General features: G+C 36.5%; 2 protein-coding genes across 3 annotated transcripts; both read left to right on the top strand.

Annotated features, from left to right (window-relative positions):
• Positions 1-11,398: 11,398 nt before the first annotated feature.
• Positions 11,399-15,895, top strand: LOC139877438 (uncharacterized). Of its 2 annotated transcripts, none has more exons than XM_071864878.1 (5): positions 11,399-11,851; positions 13,361-13,473; positions 13,605-13,976; positions 14,572-15,316; positions 15,408-15,895. In XM_071864878.1, exons 1-5 carry the CDS (start codon positions 11,602-11,604, stop codon positions 15,482-15,484), a joined length of 1,557 nt encoding a protein of 518 aa, XP_071720979.1. In that variant the 5' UTR covers positions 11,399-11,601; the 3' UTR covers positions 15,485-15,895. The 2 variants fall into 2 exon arrangements, with proteins under 2 accessions (XP_071720979.1, XP_071720970.1); XM_071864869.1 differs by having other exon boundaries at positions 15,405-15,895.
• A 1,954-nt stretch (positions 15,896-17,849) lies between these two features.
• LOC139877430 (phosphatidylinositol 4-kinase gamma 1-like) lies at positions 17,850-21,418 on the top strand. Its single transcript, XM_071864860.1, has 3 exons — positions 17,850-17,874; positions 17,923-19,013; positions 20,981-21,418. The coding sequence occupies exons 1-3, from the start codon at positions 17,850-17,852 to the stop codon at positions 21,416-21,418; spliced, it is 1,554 nt and encodes a 517-aa protein (XP_071720961.1).
• Positions 21,419-25,584: the final 4,166 nt, after the last annotated feature.

Raw genomic sequence — 25,584 nt, 5'->3', positions numbered from 1 at the left:
CGGACGGTTCGCTACCGTTATTCGGGTGAAATATATTTTCGAGAAACAGTGTATGTTCTAACACTATTGTGATGGGGTTCTATGGTTGGAAAGTTAAGCCTTGATAATTGGGTGCTCACGAACCTATTTTGGAATGCAAACTATTTGGATGATTAATTTTATGGAATACTAAATCTTGTGGTTCAAAAATAACATTAATTACTACATCTATGATTTCACCTACGTTTTTCGTTGACAGTTTTCTATATGTTTCTCAGGTTCATACATGGCTATTTGATACATGCTTCCGCGTTCACTCATACTTGCTTGGGGTCAAGCATACATGCATACACTCTGATTACTTGCTTGGAGTCAAGCATACATACATACTTACGCTATTTATAGCAACTATGATTTTAAACTTATTATGTCGCAAGTTAATTCATTTATACTTTATAACTTTTGTAAACTTAAACTTGTTGTCGATCCATTTGGTAAACTAAACTTTGCAAGTCTTGTACGTTTCAAATGAATGCGACATAATTTTGGTCAAACGCGTCTCATTTAGGGACTACGACCACGTAACGGGACCTAAGTAGTCGGCGCCGTCAATGACGATTTTGTCGGGTCGCTACATTATCCTCGTTACTGCATGCTACTGACTGCTTTCGATTGCATGTTACTTTGTTTAGTACTGTTGTTATTGCCATGCTATGTACTGCGGTAGACGATCTAGGTTGCTTTAGTGCCTGATTACGTGCTTGCTATATGTCTTACTGACATGAAAAAAGTTATTTTTTCTTGTTCAGATGACAAACATGCTGCCCATGACCTTTGACTTTAAGAGTGACTCAGAGACGACTGTTACCTCGCCTACTATTACTGCTGATTCACCGCTACCCTTCGACGACTCTAGCGATTCACCTTCTAGTGGACTTGTGCTTGACCTGATGGACGTCTCAGATGGAGACGAGGATCCCGAGATGATTCCAGCCCTAGACTCCCGGGGCCACAGCACCATTCCGGTGGTACTGTGATTCCTAGGGGAAATGGGGACGGTCCTTTCCGTAATGAGCATGTACATTGGGCTAGACGCCTTGCTGATGGACATGTCGTGCCTATCCCACCTAGCAGATATCGACTTATGACCACCGGCCTGGCAGATCCACCTTCAGATGATTCAGACGATTCATCATCTGATTACTCCAGCGAGGAGGATTCCGAAGAGGATTTCGAGGAAGTTTTCGAGGAGGACCCTGAGGAGGCGCCCGTGCAGCCGCCCTCTACCCCGCCGAAGAAGCGGTATCATTTCGATGGTACCGTTATTCCAGGGGTTAACGGAGGTAGACCGTTCTTGGACGCACGTGGACAGTTAGTTAGGGTTACCGCCCGTAAGCGGGTTGTGCCATATCCTGCTGATCCATTCGTGCGTAAGGTTACCCGTTACGCACCATCTACTTCTGGTGCTGCACCACATACACCACCGGCACCATCTGCACCACCTGCCCCACCATCATCCCCCGTCGTCGAGGAACTGACGAGGGAAGTGCATATCCTCCGTGCTCGGGTAACTGAGCTCGAGGAACAGATGTCCCACCTGATGGACATCATTTACCCACACATAAACATTACCTTACTCCTAATACGCATTAAGAAGATAAGTATATTAAACTCAATGCCTAGCCAATATATCGGTGCCCTCCTATAAATACCAGGAGTCAATAAAGATATATTTTACTATTCACATTCGTTCGGTTCCTACCAAGGATAAGTGGCTTAAAACCAATTACCCTGAAGCTGTAATACGAGTTACCAAATAGGAAATCGCCACCTGACACGATAACCTATCCACAGACCCTCATATTAACCAAAATAAATCTAACCCCTCCCGTGAGTGACACTAGCAAATAATTCAATTAATACGGTCATCACGTACCATATTAGTACCGTGTAATTTGACGCGTATGCACTACGATTCGAGTTTCATACCTCTAACAATGAAGCTGAATATGAAGTCTTGATTGCTGGTCTAGAACTCGCGGCTCGATTAGGAGCCAAAAACTTAGAGGTTTACTGTGATTCACTGCTAATCACAAATAATGTAAATGGCACATACATAGCATGTGATGAGTCAATGAAAAATACATGTCTAATGCATGAGACCTACAATGGAACTTTGATACTTTTTCAATCACAAAAATTCCACGCTCGAAAAGTAAAAGAGCCGATGCTCTCAACAAGTTAGCATGCTCCGCATTTGCACACTTATCAAAGAAATTTCTAGTAGAAGTTGTGACACATCGAAGCATATATATACACCAAAGAAGTAAATAGTTTGTCCACAAAAGAATCCACATGGATGGATCCTATTGTCGAGTATCTCAAGAGTGGAACGTTGCCAACAGACGGTAATCTTTCTCGAAAAATCAGGATCAAGGCACCCCAGTACTCCATTAAAGACAATATATTCTACAAAAAAGGTTACCTCACAGCATGGCTACGATGTGTTGAACCAGACGAGGCAGACTACCTCCTTAGAGAAGCTCATTTTGGAATTTGTGGGGCACATCCTGGATCCAGGACTATAGCCCAAAAAGTGGACAGGCACGGTTACTTTTGGCCCACAATGTACAAAGATGTAACAAGGGTTGTTGAAACATGTCGTAGTTGTCAAGAACACACTCTAATCACTCGTCAACCACAATGCGACATGACAAGCATATCTAGCCCATGGCCATTCAACCAATGGGGAATCAATTTAGTTGGTCCATTCCCAAAAGTACCAGGACATCTTAAGTTCTTAGTTGTTGCAGTAGATTACTTCACCAAGTAGGTTGAAGTTGAACCTCTCGCAACCATAACAGGGAGGCAAGATGAGAGGCAGGTGAAAGAAAAGCAATGAATTTAAAACCTTATGAAAAAAGACTGTATTTTTATCAACAAATAAGAAATATATATATATATATATATATATATATATATATATATATATATATATATATATATATATATCTAATGATTAATAAATGTAGGTGTACGACTGGCGGACCTACCTTCTTAAGAGTAAGTATATCTTAACCTCACGTCACACAATTTGAATAGCACACGTGCAAAATTTGAATAGCCCACATGCAAAATATTGATATATAACTAGACCAGCAATCAAGACTTCATATTCAGCTTCATTGTTAGAGGTATGAAACTCGAATCGTAGTGCATACACGTCAAATTACACAGTACTAATACGGTACTTGATGAATCGTAGTGCATGGCTACGATGTGTTGAACCAGACGAGGCAGACTACCTCCTTAGAGAAGCTCATTTTGGAATTTGTGGGGCACATCCCGGATCCAAGACTATAGCCCAAAAAGTGGACAACCACGGTTACTTTTGGCCCACAATGTACAAAGATGCAACAAGGGATGTTGAAACATGTCGTAGTTGTCAAGAACACACTATAATCACTCGTCAACCACAATGCGAAATGACAAGCATATCTAGCCCATGGCCATTCCACCAATGAGGAATCAATTTGGTTGGTCCATTCCCAAAAGTACCAGGACATCTTAAGTTCTTAGTTGTTGCAATAGATTACTTCACCAAGTGGGTTGAAGTTGAACCTCTCGCAACCATAACAGGGAGGCGAGATGAAAGGCAGGTGAAAGAAAAGCAATGAATTTAAAACCTTATGAAAAAAGACTGTATTTTTATCAACAAATAAGAAATATATATATATATATATATATATAGGGGCAGGATCAATGGGGAAGTAACCAATCGGGGGGGAGCGGGGGGAAGCAAAACTTTTTTTTTCATTTTTTTTGGAATTTTTTTTCCGGCATCAAGATCACCCGAAAATATGAACATTTAGAAGAGACACTTCGTGATGAATGTTATTATTTAGGCGTGAAAACGATCGACAAAAATAACATTCAAGATAATATTGTTCGTGAAGAATATGAACGTTTTTTTTTCCATGTTTTGTGAAGTAAAATTTAGCCCGATTTAGAGTTTAGGGTTTAGGGTTTAGGGTTTGGTGTTTTGGGTTTATTCCATAAACCCAAAACACCAAACCCTAAACCCTAAACCCTAAACTCTAAACCGTTCGTGTTAAAAACTCAATCTAAATCCTAAATCTAAACCCTAAACCCTAAATTTCTAAACCCTAATATCTAAACCATATAAACCCTAATATCTAAACCCCAATAGCTAAAACCTCAACATACGCTCGAAAAACACGACAATTGTTATATATTACTTCTTTGAGCGTTTTCCCGCCAAAATAAAAACATTTATCAGAAAGTGTCTCTACTAAATGTTCATATTTTCATCCCATCTATAATGTTCGTGAACAAGGTTTTTTCAAAAAACGAAAAAAAAAGTTCTTGCTTCCCTCAGTTTTCCCCCGATTGTTTACTTCCTTGTTGATCCTACTATATATATATATATATATATATATATATATATATATATATATATATATATATATATATATATAGCTAATGATTAATAAATGTAGGTGTACGACTGGCGGACCTACCTTCTTAAGAGTAAGTATATCCTAACCTCACGTTACACAATTTGAATAGCACACGTGCAAAATATAACTTTTCTCAAGATAAGGGGCGAAGTTTAAAAACATACTTTTTTGACTTGTTTGTCATGCATATATTGAATTGAAATTGAATTGAAATACAATAAATAAAGGGGACTAAATAGAGATATTTGTTCATACTTAGTATAAAAAACAAATCTTGTGATGATATATATTTTTATTAGACTATACATGCATACGTCAAGTTTAAAATATACATGTAAAGTCTAGGGGGACTTAATAGAGTAAGTATATAATTAAATGAATACATAGTATTAGAAGAGTAATAAGTAGTATTAAGAATAATACATAATATGCATACTGACGGTTTGATTAAAAAGGGAGGAAGCTAAACAAAGCTAAGTTATTAAAAGGCCAAGTATGTAATTAATGTGGCTTGCAGAGATTCAAAAGCCAAGTAACAAATGGATGTGGTTTGTTAACAATCGAAGCCACCTGACGAGATAATACAGGAGCACTTGCTACTCATGTTGCCTATAAATAAACATGAGAGAAAACAATGAGAGATCATTCGGACACACACACATAAACATTACCTTACTCCTAAAAATCATCAAGAAGATAAGTATGCTTAAATTCAATGCCTAGCCAATATATTGGCGCCCTCCTAGAAATACCAGGAGTCAATAAAGATATACTTTACATCATTACATAAACTTTATATTATAATAACTCTATAAATTAATGGGACAATCATATTTTAGCAATTAAACATATATAACTTCACAAAAGTTGACATATGCGTTATTGCAGAAAATATGTTTGCTCCATACATTTATAATTATAATTCGTTTATCAAAGATTAGTACTAATCTTTTATTAGTGAAAAGTTCACAAATACCAAAACATTATTATTATTAGTGGGTGATGAAAAGAAAAATAAAAGGGAAAAAAGTTAGATGTTAAATGGATTTATGTAAATCGAAAAAGCCAAAAAAATCTAAAAAAGAGAGCTTATCGCCAAAAAATGCTTCCAACCCCGAAAAAGCCAAACGAAACTTTTTTTTTTTTTAAATTGGCACCCATCCTAAATTCCTAATACAGCTCCACCTCTACCAACCACTTTTCCACCACCTATTACGGCAACCATACACCCATATTCTACTACTCCGGTTACCATCCCCTGATAACGGTTCCTTGTTTGCCACCCCAGTACGGCATATGTCTGACGACTAACAAACTCCTGGCGGTCATCCATGCGATCAATTTCAGGCGAATAAGAGACCCGATACTGTTTCTAATGACGGGCACAAACAGGGATCGTCCCATGGGCGCATAATATTTATTGGCAGACTTGAGAAGCACATTACAATGCATATGTTGGAGTCTAATTAAAGTAAGCTTGGTACTCTTGATGAAATCAAGTTCTGGGCTTTTAAGGGTGAATAAGCTATGCAGGCAGTCAAATACCTCAACGGTTCCATGGTTTTCGACCGCCCTATTTTCGTTGGTTGGCCAAAGTAACGAGCTTCATCTTTTTTCGACACTCATCGACATATTCCATGTAACAAACTACGGCGTACGATCTCCTCTAATCCGGTTATTACAGATTGTCAGAAACTCTTGATTTTGATTGTGGATTCCTTTCCGATTATTGAGGGTAATGTTATTGACTTTGTGTTGCGTTATAAAGCCCTTGTTAAGCATGTTGGTTTCTTTAGTCCTTTTGGATGCGTTTGTGTGTGTGATGATTTGGTAGGTTATAGTCTCCTTAATGCTCAAGCCGATGGTTTTGTGTGGGTTAACCCGTTTCGAGTATTGCATCTTCCTTTTGTCGCTTTGCTTGAGTCAAATTAAAGGGCATACCGGCTACTTGTTGTTCGGCATAGAGCGTTAGACGTGTTGCTGGATTGTTCTGTGATGTTATTACCGTGACTAAGTCTTCGTGTTCTATGAGTATTTTAGGGTCGCTGTTTGTCTTTATTAAATCAATGTATGTTAAGCATATACACGATTTAGTTGATGTGAATATTGATGATCTTGAACCTTCGAAATCTCTTGTTTGGGTGTCGGAGATCGTCGATTTATCTTCTCTGGATCGTTTGATCTCTATCGAGTTTAATAAAAATCTTATCAATGTTGCAAACCGAGATACATTACATTGAGATTTTGATGACCGTGTAGTTGATTTTTCTTCGCTCGCGGTTCCCATTACACCTCGGGTACCGATTTATCGATGTATGATAATCACCATGGTTCGACAATGGAAAAGGTTGATGCTTCTATGAAAAGAGATCGATTGTGGTTGCATCTGTTTCTCCCATTAGTAGTATTCGGTTTGGTTCCATCAAGGTTGATAATGGGGGTTGTAGCTTCGTTGATCATGGTGTTATTGGTAATTCTGTTGTTCTTGTTTCGGAAGTGCAAGAACCTCCACTTTCTATCGTGAATTCTTCATTGAGGAATATGGCTCAGGATAGAAGTAATCGAAATGTTGGGGTTAATGTAGATCATTTTTGTTCCGATTCTACTGTTAACAATGATGTGCATAATGTCACTTTTGCATCCACTAGTATGTGACCCATTTTAAAGACTAATTTAGTGTCGAACAAGATGATAAGAAAGGATGGTGTCAATGAGTTCAAACTTCAAGATGATGAGGATCTTGAAGATCTCGACAACAACGGTCCCGGGTCATTGGACATGGATCGAAACCTTGTCTTTTGAAAGCTTTGAGAAGGAAGGCTCGCTTCCTACTCCCGTTCTGGGTATTAGGATTGGTATCGATTCGACAAACGTCTCTTCTTACGCTATTGAAAATCGGGGAGGCAAGAAATTTAATCGTTTGAAGTTTGACGGAGTGATTGTTAGACCTATCACAAAGACTCAAAAAAGTAAAGGTAAAGCGGTTGTTTTTTGAATGGATTTGGCCCCCTTTTCTTGGTTACTTTTGATTTTTGTATTTGCGAGACGTGTTCATTGTAGTGTTTCGGTTGCCAAGTCTCAGACTTAGTTAGCTTAGCTTCCTTGTTTAGTAGTAGGGTACGTAACTGCTTCCGAGCCTTGGTTTGAGTTTGGTTTGTTTGTATTCTTGTTCCTTTCTTTTCATCGATTAATGAATAAGACTTGGTTACATGTTATCGTTTTTTTTAAAAAAAAAAAGGATTTGTCTAACATCAACCTTTAGATTGTTTTTTACCCTGTAAGTTTCCTGTTCCAAAAATTTCCTTCAAGTAGACGAGAAGTCTTAAATCTGTAACGTCATAGACAGATTGTCTACTTTTTGATAAAAAAGTGAAATTTATCTGTGACGTGACAATGTTAGTTTTCGACCTTCTTTAACCATTGTGTCAGATTTTTATAAGGTCCACTAGTTTTTGAAAATTCTTGGATTGGGAACGCCGCCAACACCACAGAAATACATCTCAAAGAAAATGACCTTACGAAGGCCATAAGGATGAATTTGTATAAGACCCACTCCACGGTGGTTAACCACATATAAAATGAAGCGGCTAACCGGCACACGGAGATTACCAGTCCCCATGGCAGCACAGTTAAAGGCGACCATCGTTGGCGGAGGAGCGTGGGCGTATTGGTCCTTACGAGGAACGATAGGATCCAAAGAAGATAGAAAATAATGTTGCCTACAAAGCCTACAAATATATGAACCAGTAACAAAAGTATAGATTCCTTGTACATTATAAACATATACTAACTGTCATGAGATTTACTGTTTACGAGGTTATTATCGTATCACACCGTTTTTCCTTTTCCCCTTTTGTTCCATCATATTCTGCGTTATTCAGATGAATCCAAATCAACACAAGAATCATTTACCACTGACTACTCCCCAAACTAAAAATGACCATTTGCCATGGTAGAAAATAGACGAATAAAGAGCACTAACGTGAAAGAAAGATAAATTCAACAACGGCTCGAAGCGTTTAAAAGTCATGAAAACAAGCAAGGAGATTGAGAAAAGTAAGAAAAAAAGTGATGACATTACGAAAGTTTTAATAGGAAAAGCAAAGTAACCGGTCAAGGTCTGAGCCTTAATCCAGGTCATACACGTGTAAAACATGGAATAAGAGGGGTTAATATTAATCAGCCATCCTGGCAGGAAAAACTAAAAGGATGTATTGCAAACTAACAAGCCATCATTAAAAAGATTTTGGTCAAATCAAGGGTCAAAGTAATAAATGCGCGTCCGCTCAAGAAGTTAAAAGAGCAGATCGATAGGCTAGAACCATGATTTTAATTTGGCACCACCACCTATTGCAAGCCAGTACTACCGAACTGGGGGACTTGATGATACGCGTACCGGATATCATATCCGTTAGCTCTAAGTCACAAAAAAACATAAGCTGCCATGCGGTCGACGTCTGGCCAATGACGACTCACGACAAAAGTAAGAATTGAAACTCAAGCATGTTGTTCAAACAGACGGGAGGTGGATGACGTATAAATGACGTCATCACTCAAACCTTTTGTAAGACCATATCGGTCAAATGTGACCCCTTCTCGGGTCACGGACAAAGGCAATGTACAAATGTAAGTCCGATACCCGATAATTAGTACACGTAAGCCCGACACCCCGACAATGTTCACACGTAAGCCAGTACAAGGGCAATGATACACGTAGGCCTCACACATGGCAGTGCGACACACGTGTCATCAGTATGCCACGTAAGGCCAACATAAACAATATTAAAAGGGCTTGGGTCCAACTCCCAATGTTGGCAAAAGCCTAATAAGTAATGACACATCAGCAGGGTCAGACCCATGAATAATACAAACCCTGGTGTTTGCCTATAAATATGTTATTGTTATTCACAAGAAACGCATATGATACGTCATATCACAATGAATGAGAGCTGATATTTTCTCTCTCTATAAAGTACTCTCTCACTACTCACTTAGCAACTCAGTCACTCAGTCTATACCCTAGTAGAATACATCCAAATTAGTTGGACGCCACCCCGTTCAGATCTTCATTTTCAACTGAGTTAGTCATGGTATCCTTACTCGAGAGCGAACAACTAATCGTCAACATTTTACTCAAGTAACCGTTGCACTCGAATCTATTATCGGGAACCGCCTTACGGCCGGTTGATGAAAATACGCTTGATTAAACTTACGTTGCATGTACATATAATAATAAAGAAAATTAAAGAAAATAGTATAGAAAATGAATGAAAATAATAAAGAAAATAGAAAACTGCAATAAACAAAATTAAAGAAAATAATATAGAAAACTAGTGAAATGACCGGTAAAATCACGGGTTTGTTTAAACGAAACAGTTTAGTGATATGTTTTAGGTATTAAGTGAACGTAAATGCTAAAGACATTTAGTTTAATGACCCGTAGAACCACATATTCCAACTAAGAAACTTGTCGTTGTTTTTATAAACATATTGATATACTTAACTTAGTTAGAATAAATGAACTACATTTATTCTCCCACCACTTTCTTTCAATTTTGATCACAATTATTATTTTTCTTATCATAAAAGCTACATTACAACATTTTATTGTGACATGTATTTCGCATACATATGTAACGTAATTAATCCCGTAAAGAAAACCTATTTTTGAATAATAATAATATAATAATACTCTCTTCGTCACACTACAAGTGTTCAGTTACTTTTTGCACAAAGTTTTAAGAAATTCCACTAACTTCATTATCCACAAATCAAAAATCTTCTCTCTCCAGAATAACTTCTTCTGATTGATTAAAACATCAAGTGGATACTTGAAATGTGACAGCCCAAAATAGAAAGGTGAATACTTAACATGAGACGGAGTTAGTAATAAATTTTGCTCTAAAATTTAGTATTTATATTTTTAATAATTATTATTAGTAATAACAAATGTCACTTTAATTTTTTTTCGAAACTAAAATACAATTATTATATGAAGATTGTACAATATGGTTCAAAGTTTTTACATCTGTTCATGGTGTGCTTTGTAAAAGATTGTACAATTTGTTTTAAAGTTTTTACATGTGGTCATGGGAGTGTTTTACTATAAGGTTGTACATAATGCTTCAAATATTGTACATATGATCATATGTTATTTTATCATAAGTTTAGTAGGTTACATAATGATTCATATATAATATAATTAACATGTTAATATTTTTTATTAAAAATAATTAATTATTTTAATGACATCATCATGAGAGGCTTAGAAATTTTTTATTTCTTTTTAATTTTTTTTAAACTTGAATAATCCTTATTTATTACATTATTATTTTAGAGATTTATATTATACTATTAAATAGATTTTATACGTACAATTGAATAAGAGTTAAATGTAATGATTTTTTAAATAATGAAACCTTCACTAAACATGCTTTTAAAATCATTAGCATTATCAATGTCCTCGTGAATTCCATAAACTTATTATAGTGGGAATCACTTTATATTTTTTTAAAGCTAGTCCATATTGTTTTTATGATAATATTTAGAGTGTTGCCAAATTTATAAATAAATAAAATATTTTAATTAATATTAATGACATCATCAAGATGACTTAATTTTTTATTTTATTTTTAAATTAATAATGACGTCATTATTATAGGATTTTAATAGAAACTATAGATATAGATGAATGAATAAAGAAATAATATAGAAAACTGTAATAGGAAAAAAAAAATAATAATAAAGAAAATAGAAAACTGTAATAGATGATACCGACATAAACATTACACGTACATGAATTAATCTTGAAAAACCGTTAAATGAAATACATTTTTCTAATAATAAATCTCCTACACACATTCATACACTGTAAGCAAAGCTAAAGCCATCACTTTCCTTAACATAAACACTAAACTAAACACACACTAACTTTAATTACTAAAATAGTACTCCGTACAATTCTTTACTCTCCCCAACCCAAAGACATCCCCTTCAAACCCAAACCCTATATCAAATCCCCAATCCCCATCTCCTTCTCTCTTTCAGCAGCCATGAAATCTTTAACAAGAATTCAAATCTTCAACAATGGCGACCACCCACAACATCAAGATTGATACTTTAACCAACATTCCCCTAAAACATGGGAAAAGGGGAACAACACCCTTTACCCACTACCATTACTACTCATTCACAATCATCAACTTCATCTGATACTAATAATACCAATTGTTCCTTTTCTTGCGGTTCAATTACTCGTTTGTTTCGATTTCGATGTATCTTTTTTTTGATTCTTGGGTTATCTGTCTTGCTTTCTGCTTTATACTGGTTACCCCCTTTTTTTCATCACGGAGATCAAGGGGATCTAGATCTTGATGATTCACTTTATAAAGGTTAGTGCTTTGTTTGTTAAATTTCATTTGGGTATTTCGGCATTGTTCTTTAGATTTAGATCCCCAATTTGAATTGTGTACTTTAGGGTTGGTAGTATTTTAGGTAATAATGTGTGTTAAGTGTAAAATTTGTTTGATCTGTATCTAATTTGCACCAAGTTTGTTTTTATATCTTTTATAACATATAAGGTGTTCGAATTCGAGTTGCTTAATTAGTTGTGTGCCACATTTTTAGTTTTATTGGTCTATCCGTTTGTTTAATCTCTTATTTAGAAATAGTAAGGATGGTCTTATTGAAACTATCATGTATTTGCGGTTTTCTTGTTTTGGTTGTTTACTTGTTTAGTTAAAGTTTAGGGATGGCACCCGCGGGTAACGGGCACGGGTTCTATATACCCGCTACCCGCCCGTCGGGTTTCTTTTTTGCACGTTGAAACCCGTTACCCGCCCACGGGTAAAAATATTTTGCCCATGCCCGTGACCCGCGGGTACCCGTGACCCGCGGATAACCCGCGGATAATAATAATATACAATTTTTTATTAGAAAATCCAAATAATTTTATTAATTAGAAAATCATATGTACAAATTATATATATAATGACGTGAAAATTAAGTTTTTTACATGTATATAATATATATATTTTTTTAATAATTATTTAAATACTAGTAAAATAGCTTTTAAATTTAATAATAGTAAGTATTTATTCGTGGGTAAATTAAGAAAAGTCTCATGTATTCACGGGTCGGGTTTTACCCGCGACGGGTAGTACATACCCGCGACCCGTCGGCGGGTATAAATTTTTACCCGTACCCGTGCCCGCGGGTAAGATTTAATGATTTTACCCGTCCATCGTGGATCGGGTACCCGCGGGTCACGGGTTTTTTCTCGCCCATTGCCATCCCTATTAAAGTTAAATTAGATAGTTTTAGAAAGCTACTGGAAGAAGGTAATTAATGAAGAATCTTGTGTGGAGATTCCTTTAAAGCGTGTGAAAACATTTATATTTATTAAAACATTATAGTTTCATGTTTGCTTGGTATCTAACTTTGCCATAGTAGGAGCTTGGTCAACATGAAAATAGCAAAAATTGTATTCGGGAGTTTATTTTGTTGTCTTTGCAATATGTGTAAATGTAGTCAATTCGGCGTACATGAGGGAGAGAATCTTTTAACATAATGGCATGTGGTCTATTTGCGTTAAACAGATGAATGGTAATAGTAATATGTAAATAATGATATTATATTATCATGTATTTAGGACAATTATGGTTTTTCTTTGTAGACAGCAGAACACGTAACATGAATTTGTTCATAAAATAAGCATTCAAGAGAAAGCCGTATGTTTTCTATGATAATCGTTGTTTGTCCTTTATTTGTCACAGCCTACTATTATCTAGTCTGCAGTGGTAATAATGTTCGATTAAAGTTTGAGATGTAACTAATACTCTTATCTTGCGGTATATAAGTTAGCTAACATTCGATTTAACAACTGACGTTACACTTTCTAGGCCACGATATAGTAGCGACTTTTATGATTCAGAAGCCTTTGTCTTCACTGCAAGATGATCTTCCACGTCTCGGGGGTGATATATTTGATGAAATACGAGTTCCCACTACTAAGGTATGTTTTTTTTTTTTTTTTTTTTTTTTTTTTTTTTTTATTATATATATAATAATAATCTTTTTAATTTCTAACTCACATGTACGGAGTATAATTCTCCCAATCTTGCTAATAACATGTTTGTTTTTCAGGTTGTAATCATAACAGCAGAAAATACTGGAAAACCAAATACAACCAAGGTTGTTTTTGGTGTCGATCCTGAAGAGAACAATATTAAGATATCACCGTATGCTAAAAGTTTAGTAAGGGATTCTTTTGTATCTCTTGTTTTAAACCAATCACCTTTTCGTTTGACCGAGTCAATGTTTGGCGAACCATCTTCATTTGAGGTGCTGAAATTTGTCGGAGGAATTAGCGTGACTCCTGACCAGAGTGCATATCCACTGCAAAAGGTGCAGATGCGGTTCAATTTTACATTGAACTTTTCTATTCAAAAAATACTACAACATTTTGGTGAATTGACGAGCCAACTCAAATCAGGCCTGCATCTTGGTCCATACGAGGTACGACACGTTTTTATTCAATTACTTATTTATAGTAAATATGTGTACATCTTTGTATATGCATGCATATGCGTTTATGCATAACTGCATAAGTATGTGGTTGTGTACTTTTAGTTATCATTCTATTTATAGCATCTGTTTCAAATTTCTTTATTTGTTCTATTTCCAATTGGCAACAGTTCAAAAGTGGATACGAGCTTATTAGAAGCAATTGCTGTGTTTGTTAAAATTAAGGCTTTAACTCCCTTTTAAAATCGGTCAAAACTTGGCCAAAACTCGGGATTACTCGGAATATTGATCAAAATCTGTCAAAATTTGGTCAAAGTCAAACTTGGTCAACATCCTAGTACTCCCCGAGTTGCCGAGTACTCCCGAGTAGCGATTTTCCAACCTTGGCTACCTATTCTCACCAAAGAGAAGGAAATCAAGTTTTCTGCAATATATACTCAAATGGAAAGTATGTAAATGGTCAGGAGAACATTTAAGGTGATAAAGACCTATAAAATAATATATACAATACAATTACGAACAAAAAGAATTTATGGTCACGTGCTTTACAACTGTGATTTAGTTACCGTGTTGTATGGAAATGCAGAACTTACATGTTAGCTTGACGAACATAAAAGGTTCAACAGTTGCTCCTCAAACGACCGTGCAGTCATCGATTGTGCTCGTAATCGGGACCCCATCAACAGCAAGGTCAAAACAGTTGGCTCAAACCATCAAGGGCTCTCCAACAAAAAATCTTGGCCTAAACAACACTCAATTTGGGCGGGTCAAGCAAGTTAGTCTTTCATCGTTCTATAATACTAGTAGTGGTGGCTCTCCTACACCTTCTCCAGCTCCACTGCCTCCACCTCAACCCCATAATAACCACCATCATCATCACCACCACCACCATGATACACAACTGCCGCCTGCAAAATCACCTTCACCGTTGAAACATTCCCCTGCACCACCACCAGTTCCCACCCCTGCACCACAACGGATTCACCACACAATGCCGCCAGATTGCCACTCCGGCAATAACAGAAAGAAACATCATCCCTTATTTCCGCCTGTTTCTCAGCCAGTTCTTCCACCACCTTTACGAAGTCGTCGGCCACCACCACCACGTCCACTACCACCACGACTACCACCACCACCACCACCGCATTCATTGCCGCAACCACCAACACATTTACCACCATTACCACCACACAAACATTCACCGTCGTCACCTGTACCCGAAATAATACCCGCATCAAGCCCATTGCCAAATGTAGTTTATGCACATACTAATCCCCCATCAAGAAGTGATTCTGGCGCAAACCCTCCTGACACGACGTTGCAACCATCATGTAAGTTTATAACAATGACATTTATTAAAGTCATTTCATGTTTTTCTTTTTCTGGTAGTGACCGGATTGGTACATTTATGTTTGGCAGCAGCAGCAGGTACGAATGTGCCTTTGAGGGTGTTTGCAGCATTTGTAGTTGTCGTCACATTACACTTATTGCAACAATAAATGAGACGTCATGGCGTTTTATTCAAAAATCAGCACTTGGGGCATAATTCCTTCCAACTGAAACGATGAAGTTGGAGGTCTGTGCAAGTGAGGAAGGCATGCAAAAAGACTGCATGCTCTCACAGTTTTAAGTGGACATAATCTATAAATATTAATATATATAATTGTTGTTTTGTGATTGTAAATATTTGAATTACACGTTGAGAGGGCCGTTTTGTTATCAGGTCAAAGTCATGGTGGTGACGGGCCCTTGATTACAATGGTCGCTCTTGTTTTGTGTACGATTCTCTTCATGAAATTAGAAGAGAAAACAAACCAACAAATGTATCACCATCTTTTTTTGTTGCTAATCTATTCAGCGCCACGAGTATGCTTATGCTTATATCTAGAACGAGTTATGCTAAATTATGTTTGGTACACACTTCTCTGTTGCTAGTAAAGTGTGTAATTAGCATTGAAGTATATGTTTTAGTTTAGAAAATGTTCTATGTATTTGGATTTATGTGGTAGGTTGTTTATTTAATTACATTTCTATTTGCATTCATGACTAATGCAAATGAGCATCAAGATAGGCAGAGCACAGCAGCAGCATTTAATTATGATGTGTTTACCTCTATAATTTGTCGATTCTCGCAGTAGTATTACTACATATATGCAATCTTGCGTGCATCCATGCGGTATAAATGTAGCAAGTTAAAATGACGCTGCTGGTGTAATAATATGCATGCATGCGGTACATACATAATACGTAACTAGTTAAAACTAGTTTTCGAACCCTCGCTTCACGTCGGGGGTTCGGTTTTCAATGTATTTTATTGCGTTTAGTTTGTAAAATTATTTCGTGGCTAACGATGATGTCATTGAAGCACAACTCGAGTCGAACTAAAAGGTATAACCCGTCAAAGATTTAAATGTTATTTTAAATTAATAGTATATGTGCATCTCCGCGTTTCGCTATAGAATTGTCGACTTTTAAAAATTTAACGCAAAATCAACGTGTATGAAAAGTAACCCAAATATTTAGCGTTTTTTAAAAAGCGTCCGTTTTGCGTATAGTTAGTGACATTGTGTTCCTAAAATTATTTCGAGTTTAACGATGGTGTCCGAAAAATTTAACTCGTTGCGAGCGAGAAGATATAACCCGTTGAATATTTGGGTGGAGTTTATTTAATATTTTTTATGAAAATGATTATTTGACACTTTACCCCCCGTTTGGGGGTCGATTTAAATTTTTGAAAAAAGTGTGTGAGGCTTTGTCAGTGAAATGAAATGTAGTTAAAATAAAGAAAAAAAAAGAAAAGGTGAAAAGTCGAACATAACCATAGTTACTAAGTGTTGTCTGTTGGATATAATATAATATAATATAATATAATGAACGGTAAACATACAATTGTAACAGCTTTTATACATTTGAGGCTAGTTTATAGGTGAATAAGGCTTGGCAAATGTTAGTTGTTTTTCTGTATTGGAATAAAAGCAGATGAAGGAAAGGAGAGAGAAAGGAGGGTGGGAGATTCGTTCTTTCTTTCTTTCTTCTTCGTCTACAACAACAATAACAACAATCTAAAAGCCTCATCATCATCATCATCATCATCATCATCATCATCATCATCATCATCATCATCATCATCATCATCATCATCATCATCATCTGTTATATATATACATACACATTTTCATTTTTATTTGATTTTATTTAATTTGGTTAACGGAATTAATAACTCTCCCTCGCGCCTCTTCAAATTGTTGATTCCCTCTCCCTGAATGCCTCACCAGTGTTCGGGGTGATCTTTCGCATTTCTATATATTTATTTATTTATTTTGAATGGCAGATTGATTTATAAATCAATACCATGCAAATATTTGGTGTTGCAGTTAATTGTGGCAATCTTTTACCAAAGGCGCGGGTAAATCAATCATGGTATCGTATCATATCATATCACATTGTTCTTACATATATTTATAATATGAATCTAACCTAATTATGTATATTTTAAATCGAAAATCTGAGATGTTGAGTTTTGAAATGATGGATAGGTGGTCGGAGATTAGCGACCTGGATCTTATAGTTGACATATATGCACATTTCCTAATCAGTATATGCCGATATCAAGTAAGTAACTTCGATATGCGTTACAATTTACTTAAATTTTTCTATGGTATATGACATGATCAAACATAGAAAATGTATTTTGGATGTATGCACTAACTCTTTATGATCTTAACTATTGTTCTTATTTGGTTTATTAGGCATGTGATGGCTAATCTCCTAGGGAAAATCGAACCGTCTGAAATATTTTCATAGAACCTGCTCTTGAATTTAGTACGTGTTGCAGCCATTCGAACCATCATAATATTCACCAGAATGGCTGTAGTTGTTGATCATCATCATCAACATCATCATCATTATCATCATCATCATCATCATCATCCTCAACATGGATTTAAACCGCTTGCTCAGCTTCCAAAATGTAGACTCCAATCTTACTCTCATTTCGATCCTACAATGCACGACATCACACTCGCACCTAATTTTCACAAAAGCTATTCCACCCCATGCCTTTCTTTAACCACAACATCAAAAGAAGAATTTGAATTATCTAATCCAAGAATCGAAATCATTAGCGGTAGTAAAGCTCCAATGGTTCATGCACTTGTAGCCGAAGTTGCAATCGCATTAGCATCAGGAGTCAAACCGACACCCGTATCAAGGGGCCTTGGTGGGGCCTACTATCTTCAATCAAGAAAAGGCAACACAATTGCGGTTGTGAAACTAGCCGATGAAGAACCACTTGCTTTCAATAACCCTAAAGGGTTTGCGGGTCGGATGCTGGGTCAACCCGGGATGAAACGGTCTATTCGAGTCGGTGAAACAGGGCAACGTGAGCTCGCTGCTTATTTGCTTGACCATGATGGCTTTGCAGGTGTTCCTCCATCAGCACTTGTTAAAATCTGCCATGTCACTTTTAACGTAAACAATAACGAAACCGGACTGGCTTCAAACCCACCTTTTAAAATCACAGCAACACAACGGTACGTGGAACACGAAACAGATGCAGGGGATGTGGGCCCGTCTGTGTTTTCGGTAAGTTCGGTTCACCGTATTGGCATACTCGACGTTCGGTTATTGAATCTCGACAGACATGCTGGAAACATGCTTGTGAAGAATTTTTATGGGAGTTATGATGCAGGGGATGTGGGCCCGTCCGAACTTGTCCCGATTGATCACGGGTTTTGTTTACCCGAGTCGTTGGATGATCCGTATTTTGAATGGTTGCATTGGCCCCAAGCCTCAATGCCGTTTTCGGATACAGAAGCTGATTACATTTCAAATCTCGACCCGTTTAAAGATGCTGAACTTTTAAGAACTGAACTTCCGTTAATTAGGGAATGTTCGGTGCGCAATTTTATACTTTGCACGATTTTCTTGAAACGGGCGACTGCGTCTGGACTTTGTCTTGCTGACATCGGCGAAATGATGACACGTGAGTTTATCGGGGGTGAACATAGTTGGAGCGTTTTGGAGAATATATGTGTTGGACGGTAGTCAAAATGTGATGACTCACATTTATTACATGCAAAGTTGAAGATCATTTTTAATTGGTCTTGGCAATAATGTGATAGACTTTTTTTTGGTTTACAAATGTGCAAATGAAAAGAAAGTCAAAAGGTAGGCAATTGTGGATTACATGTTTTCACATGGGCCGTTGATGCTTGTTCTTTTTTACATGTATCTTTCACATTATGAAGATCATCTATAAATAAATGACATGCAGAGTTGAGAAGGATATCCAGAGAAAGGGATCAAGTGATCCAAGAGAGGATCAAGTATCACAAATGTAGTAAACATAGTTGATCGATAATATCAACGGAGTGTGTTTCTTTGTGAGGTCGAGAGTTTTATTCTTGTAAGGAGTGTAAAAGAGTGTACGTGAAACTTAGATTTTATACTAAAATCTAAGGGGCTTGGGTTTGGGTTTAACTCATAGTGTACTTTTTCTTATACTGGGTTCTTTTATATTATAAGAATAAAGGAGACTCTTGGGGTGGACGTAGGCAGGGTTTGCCGAACCACGTTAAATCGTCGTGTTATCAGTTACTTTATTTGCTTTGTATTATTTCTCGCAAGTTTGTCTCAAACAAATTATATCCTCGCTTCCGCTGGTGTGGGTGCATCAGGCAAATTGTCATAACAAGTGGTATCAGAGCATCCAGGTGTTTTGTTTGGAGATGGCGAGAAACGGCGGTATGCAATTTAAGGTGATGGTTCAACATGTGATGTTGAGGGCGTTTGCATGGTGAAAATAAAATTGTTTCACGGAGCTGCTTACGCTTTTGGTGGTGTGGCGTACGCACCAAGGATGTGCAAGAATCTAATTTCCTTATGCGTGTTGGATTCTCAAGGATACGGCTATTCGGCCGTAGGTGGAGTTATTAAAATCACACGAGGCGTGAAGGTCCTGATGAAGGGAGAGAAGTATGAGGGTTTATATCGTCTGATGGTGAGTACAAAATGTACTCATGTCTCGAAGGTTTTGAAAGCGTGCACGCAGGAAACAGGTCGGGAACATGTTAGGACATGTTTGACCAAGGTAGACGATGGTGAGAAGGAAAATCCTACTGTGGTGGAAGAGGTGATTCGAGACTCCTCTCCGGCGTCGACTAGGTAAGTTGACAGGGTTAGCTGCACATGATTATTGGCCAGTTAATTTGAATCGGGTTCTTGACCGAGGTGATTCAAGGTGTGTGTAGCGGGGTTAAGGAGGCCAATGGTGAAAATACTTGGTGTTAGTATTTTCGGTGACGAAGAAGATAAATGTTCGTCAAGGTGGAGATTGTTGGACGGTAGTCAAAATGTGATGACTCACATTTATTACATGCAAAGTTGAAGATCATTTTTAATTGGTCTTGGCAATAATGTGATAGACTTTTTTTGGTTTACAAATGTGCAAATGAAAAGAAAGTCAAAAGGTAGGCAATTGTGGATTACATGTTTTCACATGGGCCGTTGATGCTTGTTCTTTTTTACATGTATCTTTCACATTATGAAGATCATCTATAAATAAATGACATGCAGAGTTGAGAAGGATATCCAGAGAAAGGGATCAAGTGATCCAAGAGAGGATCAAGTATCACAAATGTAGTAAACATAGTTGATCGATAATATCAACGGAGTGTGTTTCTTTGTGAGTTCGAGAGTTTTATTCTTGTAAGGAGTGTAAAAGAGTGTACGGGAAACTTAGATTTTATACTAAAATCTAAGGGGCTTGGGTTTGGGTTTAACTCATAGTGTACTTTTTCTTGTACTGGGTTCTTTTATATTATAAGAATAAAGGAGACTCTTGGGGTGGACGTAGGCAGGGTTTGCCGAACCACGTTAAATCGTCGTGTTATCAGTTACTTTATTTGCTTTGTATTATTTCTCGTAAGTTTGTCTCAAACAAATTATATCCTCGCTTCCGCTGGTGTGGGTGCATCAGGCAAATTGTCATAACAATATGTGTAAACGCAAAGGCTAATTTAGATTTGGAAGTTTCAACTGAAGGAACAGATGAACTCAAAGTGTTCGATGAAATGTTTGCATTTGACAATGAATTCGAAGATGTTTCAACCGATAAACCACCAAAAATGATGAAATATTCATCGGAAGAAGCAAAGATTGAGTTATGTGATGCACGTTTGGTTCGATTAATACAAAATTGTGATAAAAAATATAGTTGTGGGCCATCGGGGATACCGATACTAAGAAGCATGAGTTTTGCGGCTCATGACAACACGCGTGATGCTGGTGTGTGTGTTTCGTTTGAGGAAATGAAGGAAGACGAATGGTCACTGTTTTTGGAATATTTTGAGGAGCTTTTATTGGATGCTATCGAGGAGAAAAAGAGCACGTGCTTGTTGAAACAGAGGTTAGGAAATTCTTGTGAATTTTGAAGAGAACGTTGATTTCGTGAACAAAAAAGCAGGTACTAGGTACTAAGTACTAACCGGTTTCATGATATTTAGGTTCATGTCATGTAACTGTACATTATACATAGCCGAAAACCACCATTAATGGTTTAGATTGTAGATAACTTGTAGTATGTCGGAAAAGCGAAGGGCTGATCTCTGCCATCCTTTCCATTTTTACCCTTAGGTTGCATTTCATTCTTTGTGTAATTCATAATCTGTAAATCTGTTTGTATTGAAGTAAAATAGGCATCTTTTATCATTGTAAGGTGTCATGTGATTGTCATCTTTTATCTTGGTGATTATAGCAATTGAAGTGCCAATATGTTAAATATTTATAAAATTCAGAATAATACATGTTAAAAACAGGATTTGCCCATGCTAATCAGGGGCATAATAAAAATTATGATTTTTTTTCAACCACAGTTCTAAGGGATGTGTTAATACGAATTAGATCATTGTATATGACAGTTAATTGTCACTTTCAGAATGACAATTATCAAGTTGTACAATACTTTAAAGCATGTTAACGATAATCCTAAGGGCCGTTGCAAGAAAAATCCCAAAATTGTAGATGAAACTACAATCTTTTAAAAATACTTGAGTACTAATGAGCAAAGTTAGATTCACAATCTGTTAAACCAAAACAGAGTTTTGCTCTCTGACCATAAACTGACACACACAACAAACATAAAGGTGTAAGTAATTACAAATCTGAAATGCACAGGACACACAACAAGATGTATTAGTTTTGTTTCAGGACTTGTTAGATGAAACAGAAATGCAACTTTCCCATTTACCATATCGATCGCTGAAACTCATTGCACCTTTTTTGCGCATAAATTCGGTCATTACAGACAGTGCACTAGCTTCCCAACTCTTCGCCATTTCTCGAAGCGATATTGGTTCAGGAACCGCATGGATTGATACATCAAATCTAGTCAACATTTCCTGATACAGCTTCTTCCATTCTTCACTGCAGCCACATTTGTAAAAAAAAAACATTTCATATATTACAAATGGTTACAAACTGAAAGTATCGTACATTAAATGGTGAACTTAATTGTATACAATAACTTTTACTACTATAAAAAAAGTTCATCAGGATAGTATGCAATAATTCACTTTTAACATTATGGCCCAAAATTGATCTTTGTTTCCAATGGTTAGATTATTATCATTACTTACCTTAATTCAGTATCGCTCGAGCTTAACACTTTTGGTGAAGAATCGGGATATTCTTCCGGAACAATTATGTTGACGAATAATTCAGGCATCTGAATATCGCGAAAGCAGACGTTCTTGAATGTACAACGGACCATCGTCCCATCAGCAGCTTCTCCGTCGGACACTATATTCAAGTATGTCTGCAACATTCTGTTGTTAATCTCTTTGATCTCACCCAATATTATCCCTTTGTTCTGTTTCAGCAACATATATTTCAAGATTGATTGCAATAAGAAACATTTAGGGATCATTACAAGGTTGAATAAAGAGTTTTAGATTGTAATTGTGCTTTGTTTGTCAAGTTGATTATGTTGGATATAATTATAATTAATGAAAAAACTCGCAACTAAATTACAAAATTGAAACTACCTTAATTTGGGGCTGTTTCTCACAAGTTAAAGGATCACGCAACACAGATGACACATTTAGCTTGCGTCTTATTTTCCTTGCTGACGATGTGTCGTCTTCTTCCATGTATGCAGGCCCATAAAATGGTATAAAATCCATCGAATTCTCTACTAAGCTGATGTCATTTAATGAACTTACCATAGTTTTAGATGAGATTGATTTGGCCTAAAATGGCAAAACCATAATAATAATAATCAAGAAGTGATTCTAAACTTCAAGCAACAAGCAAGTAAGAATGAGTGTATGTATTAAAACAAACATACCACATCCACTAAACGAGATATTGCATCACTTGAATCTTGGCTTTTATCGTTACAATCAGGATCCGGTGAAGTTTGAGTGTCAACGGAGGACAATGATGATTGGTTAGACAAGGATGATCCCGAAAGTATAAACTGTGACGAAGGTATCGATTGCGATGAAAACAAATTCTTGGCATCAAACTTTGATGACTCTGTTTGATGATGACTAGTTGGCTTCACAGTTGATTGAGAAGAGAGAGGAATGTGGTTCAATAACCTAGAACCCAATGGAGACATAGTCGGACCCACTCTTGACTCAGTAAGCTCATTCATGTTCTGTATCGGCTGCTTGAGTTTTTCCAAATTAAGATCCTGATTAGCCACCGGTAATTGGTGTTTGAGCGACTGATGTATATAGTTAGTAACCAATGTGTTTGAGTACCAATTCAATGGAGATTTTGACTCGTCAACACTGTTGGTCTTTGATCTTGAGTTCTGCTCTGTTGAGCTTGAAACTATTGCCTGCCGAGCTTTAAACGAACCAATTCGTTGTTGACTACATGTGGCTGCATTGGGCTGCACCTGTGGTTCGTTAGGTGGGTGCGGGACAGGCTCACGTTGGTGCGAAGAACTTCCAGTATTGTGCTTGTTCTTCTTATGGTGGTCTTTCATATAGTTTACTATTCGATTCATATAACTGTAAACTTTTTGGTCATCTTCCGGAATCGACTCAACTGTAGTTAAATCTAAGAAAATGATCATTATTTCCAAAAATTCTATGACATTATCGTAATGCTGCACTTTCTTCACATCCCTAGCCTTCAAAGAGAATAATTACAATTTACAATCAACAAATACATAAATAAATAAATAAATAAGTACGTACAGTAAATAAACAAATACATAAATAAATAAACAAATAAATAAATACATAAATAAATACACAAATAAATAAGTAAGTAAGTAAATATATAAATAAATAAATACAGAGTATAAAAATAAATAAATAAAATACATGAATAAATAATAAATAAATAAATAAACTGTGCAGATAAATGGTGTGAAAAATGATGATTCTGTTATCAAACCTGAAGGCGGTATTGTATGGCACTTTGGAGCAATTGTTGCAGTCCGGTGTTGTACACCTCTTTCATCTTCCGAATCTGCAAATCACATTGAATCAGCATACGAATATTACATCAATAAAATTAAATAACGGAACTAACTTCATGTTTAAGTATAATACCTGTTGTAAAACGTATTCACGCCAAGAAGCAGAAGAACGGAATTCGTTCGGAGTTTGAAAGCCAATTACCGGAGCTTCCATTTATGATCAATCAATTATCAATCAATCAATTAATATCATCAAACCATAACAGGAAATTAATAGCATCTAAACGTATCTATCTATATCTATATATGATACGTGCTTCCTGAATTCTGAATTCGAACGAGGATTCACTTGTTATAGAAATTAGGGTTACAAGAATTGGGGAAAAGAAGAATACAGTTTACCTGAATGCCCGAATCTGTTACTGAGCTAGCTACTTATAACACCAGATAGCAAATAACATTCTCCCGCCTAATTGAAAATTGAATTGTAACTAACGCAGGTGACCTGCACGTGACCTGCACATTTTATCAATCAATATATCTATATTATTCAGAAGTTACCTTTCAAGTCATTGTGTGCTTGTCCTAACCGCCCTGATAATAAATTACTCGAAGTCCTTAAACCCTGTTGAGACTGTAACTGTGTGTGATTAGGGTTGTACAAAACTTGTAGACTAGAAGTTTGACTATTCTGTATACTACTCGTTTGTGTAGGTATCGGCCTTGTAGCGGGATTTAATCAGTTGATTTGATGGCATTTGGTACTGAAGTTAATTGAATTGGCCACCAAATGTGCTGTTTGACTGTGAACTTTGTGCTGTTAGGGCTTGACCTGCAACACAAATCACAATTATCATAAAGACTGTTTTTAATAATTTTGGAAAATTTGAACTGATTTTCGGCACCATTATTCTGCAACGGAAAGTTCACTTACTGTGGGTTCCGACATACATTGTTGCCTGAGAATTTACATACTGTGACTGCATTGAACCCTGCAAATAATAAATCTAATAGTAACAGAATAGGTTACTGAAACATAAAATATTAAGAGGAATGCGTACATAAAATACCTGAAGAGGCGAACGGCCTCTTACATTTTTTCTGATCATTGGTTGACTGGTTATACGACTTGGATTGATGGTTGTTGTGTCCATACTTAAG

This window comes from Rutidosis leptorrhynchoides, chromosome 1 (genome assembly GCF_046630445.1).
Source record: "Rutidosis leptorrhynchoides isolate AG116_Rl617_1_P2 chromosome 1, CSIRO_AGI_Rlap_v1, whole genome shotgun sequence".
Lineage (NCBI taxonomy): Eukaryota > Viridiplantae > Streptophyta > Magnoliopsida > Asterales > Asteraceae > Rutidosis > Rutidosis leptorrhynchoides.
The sequence above is the reverse complement of the archived record's forward strand: the minus strand, read 5'-3'. Positions and strand labels throughout refer to the sequence as shown.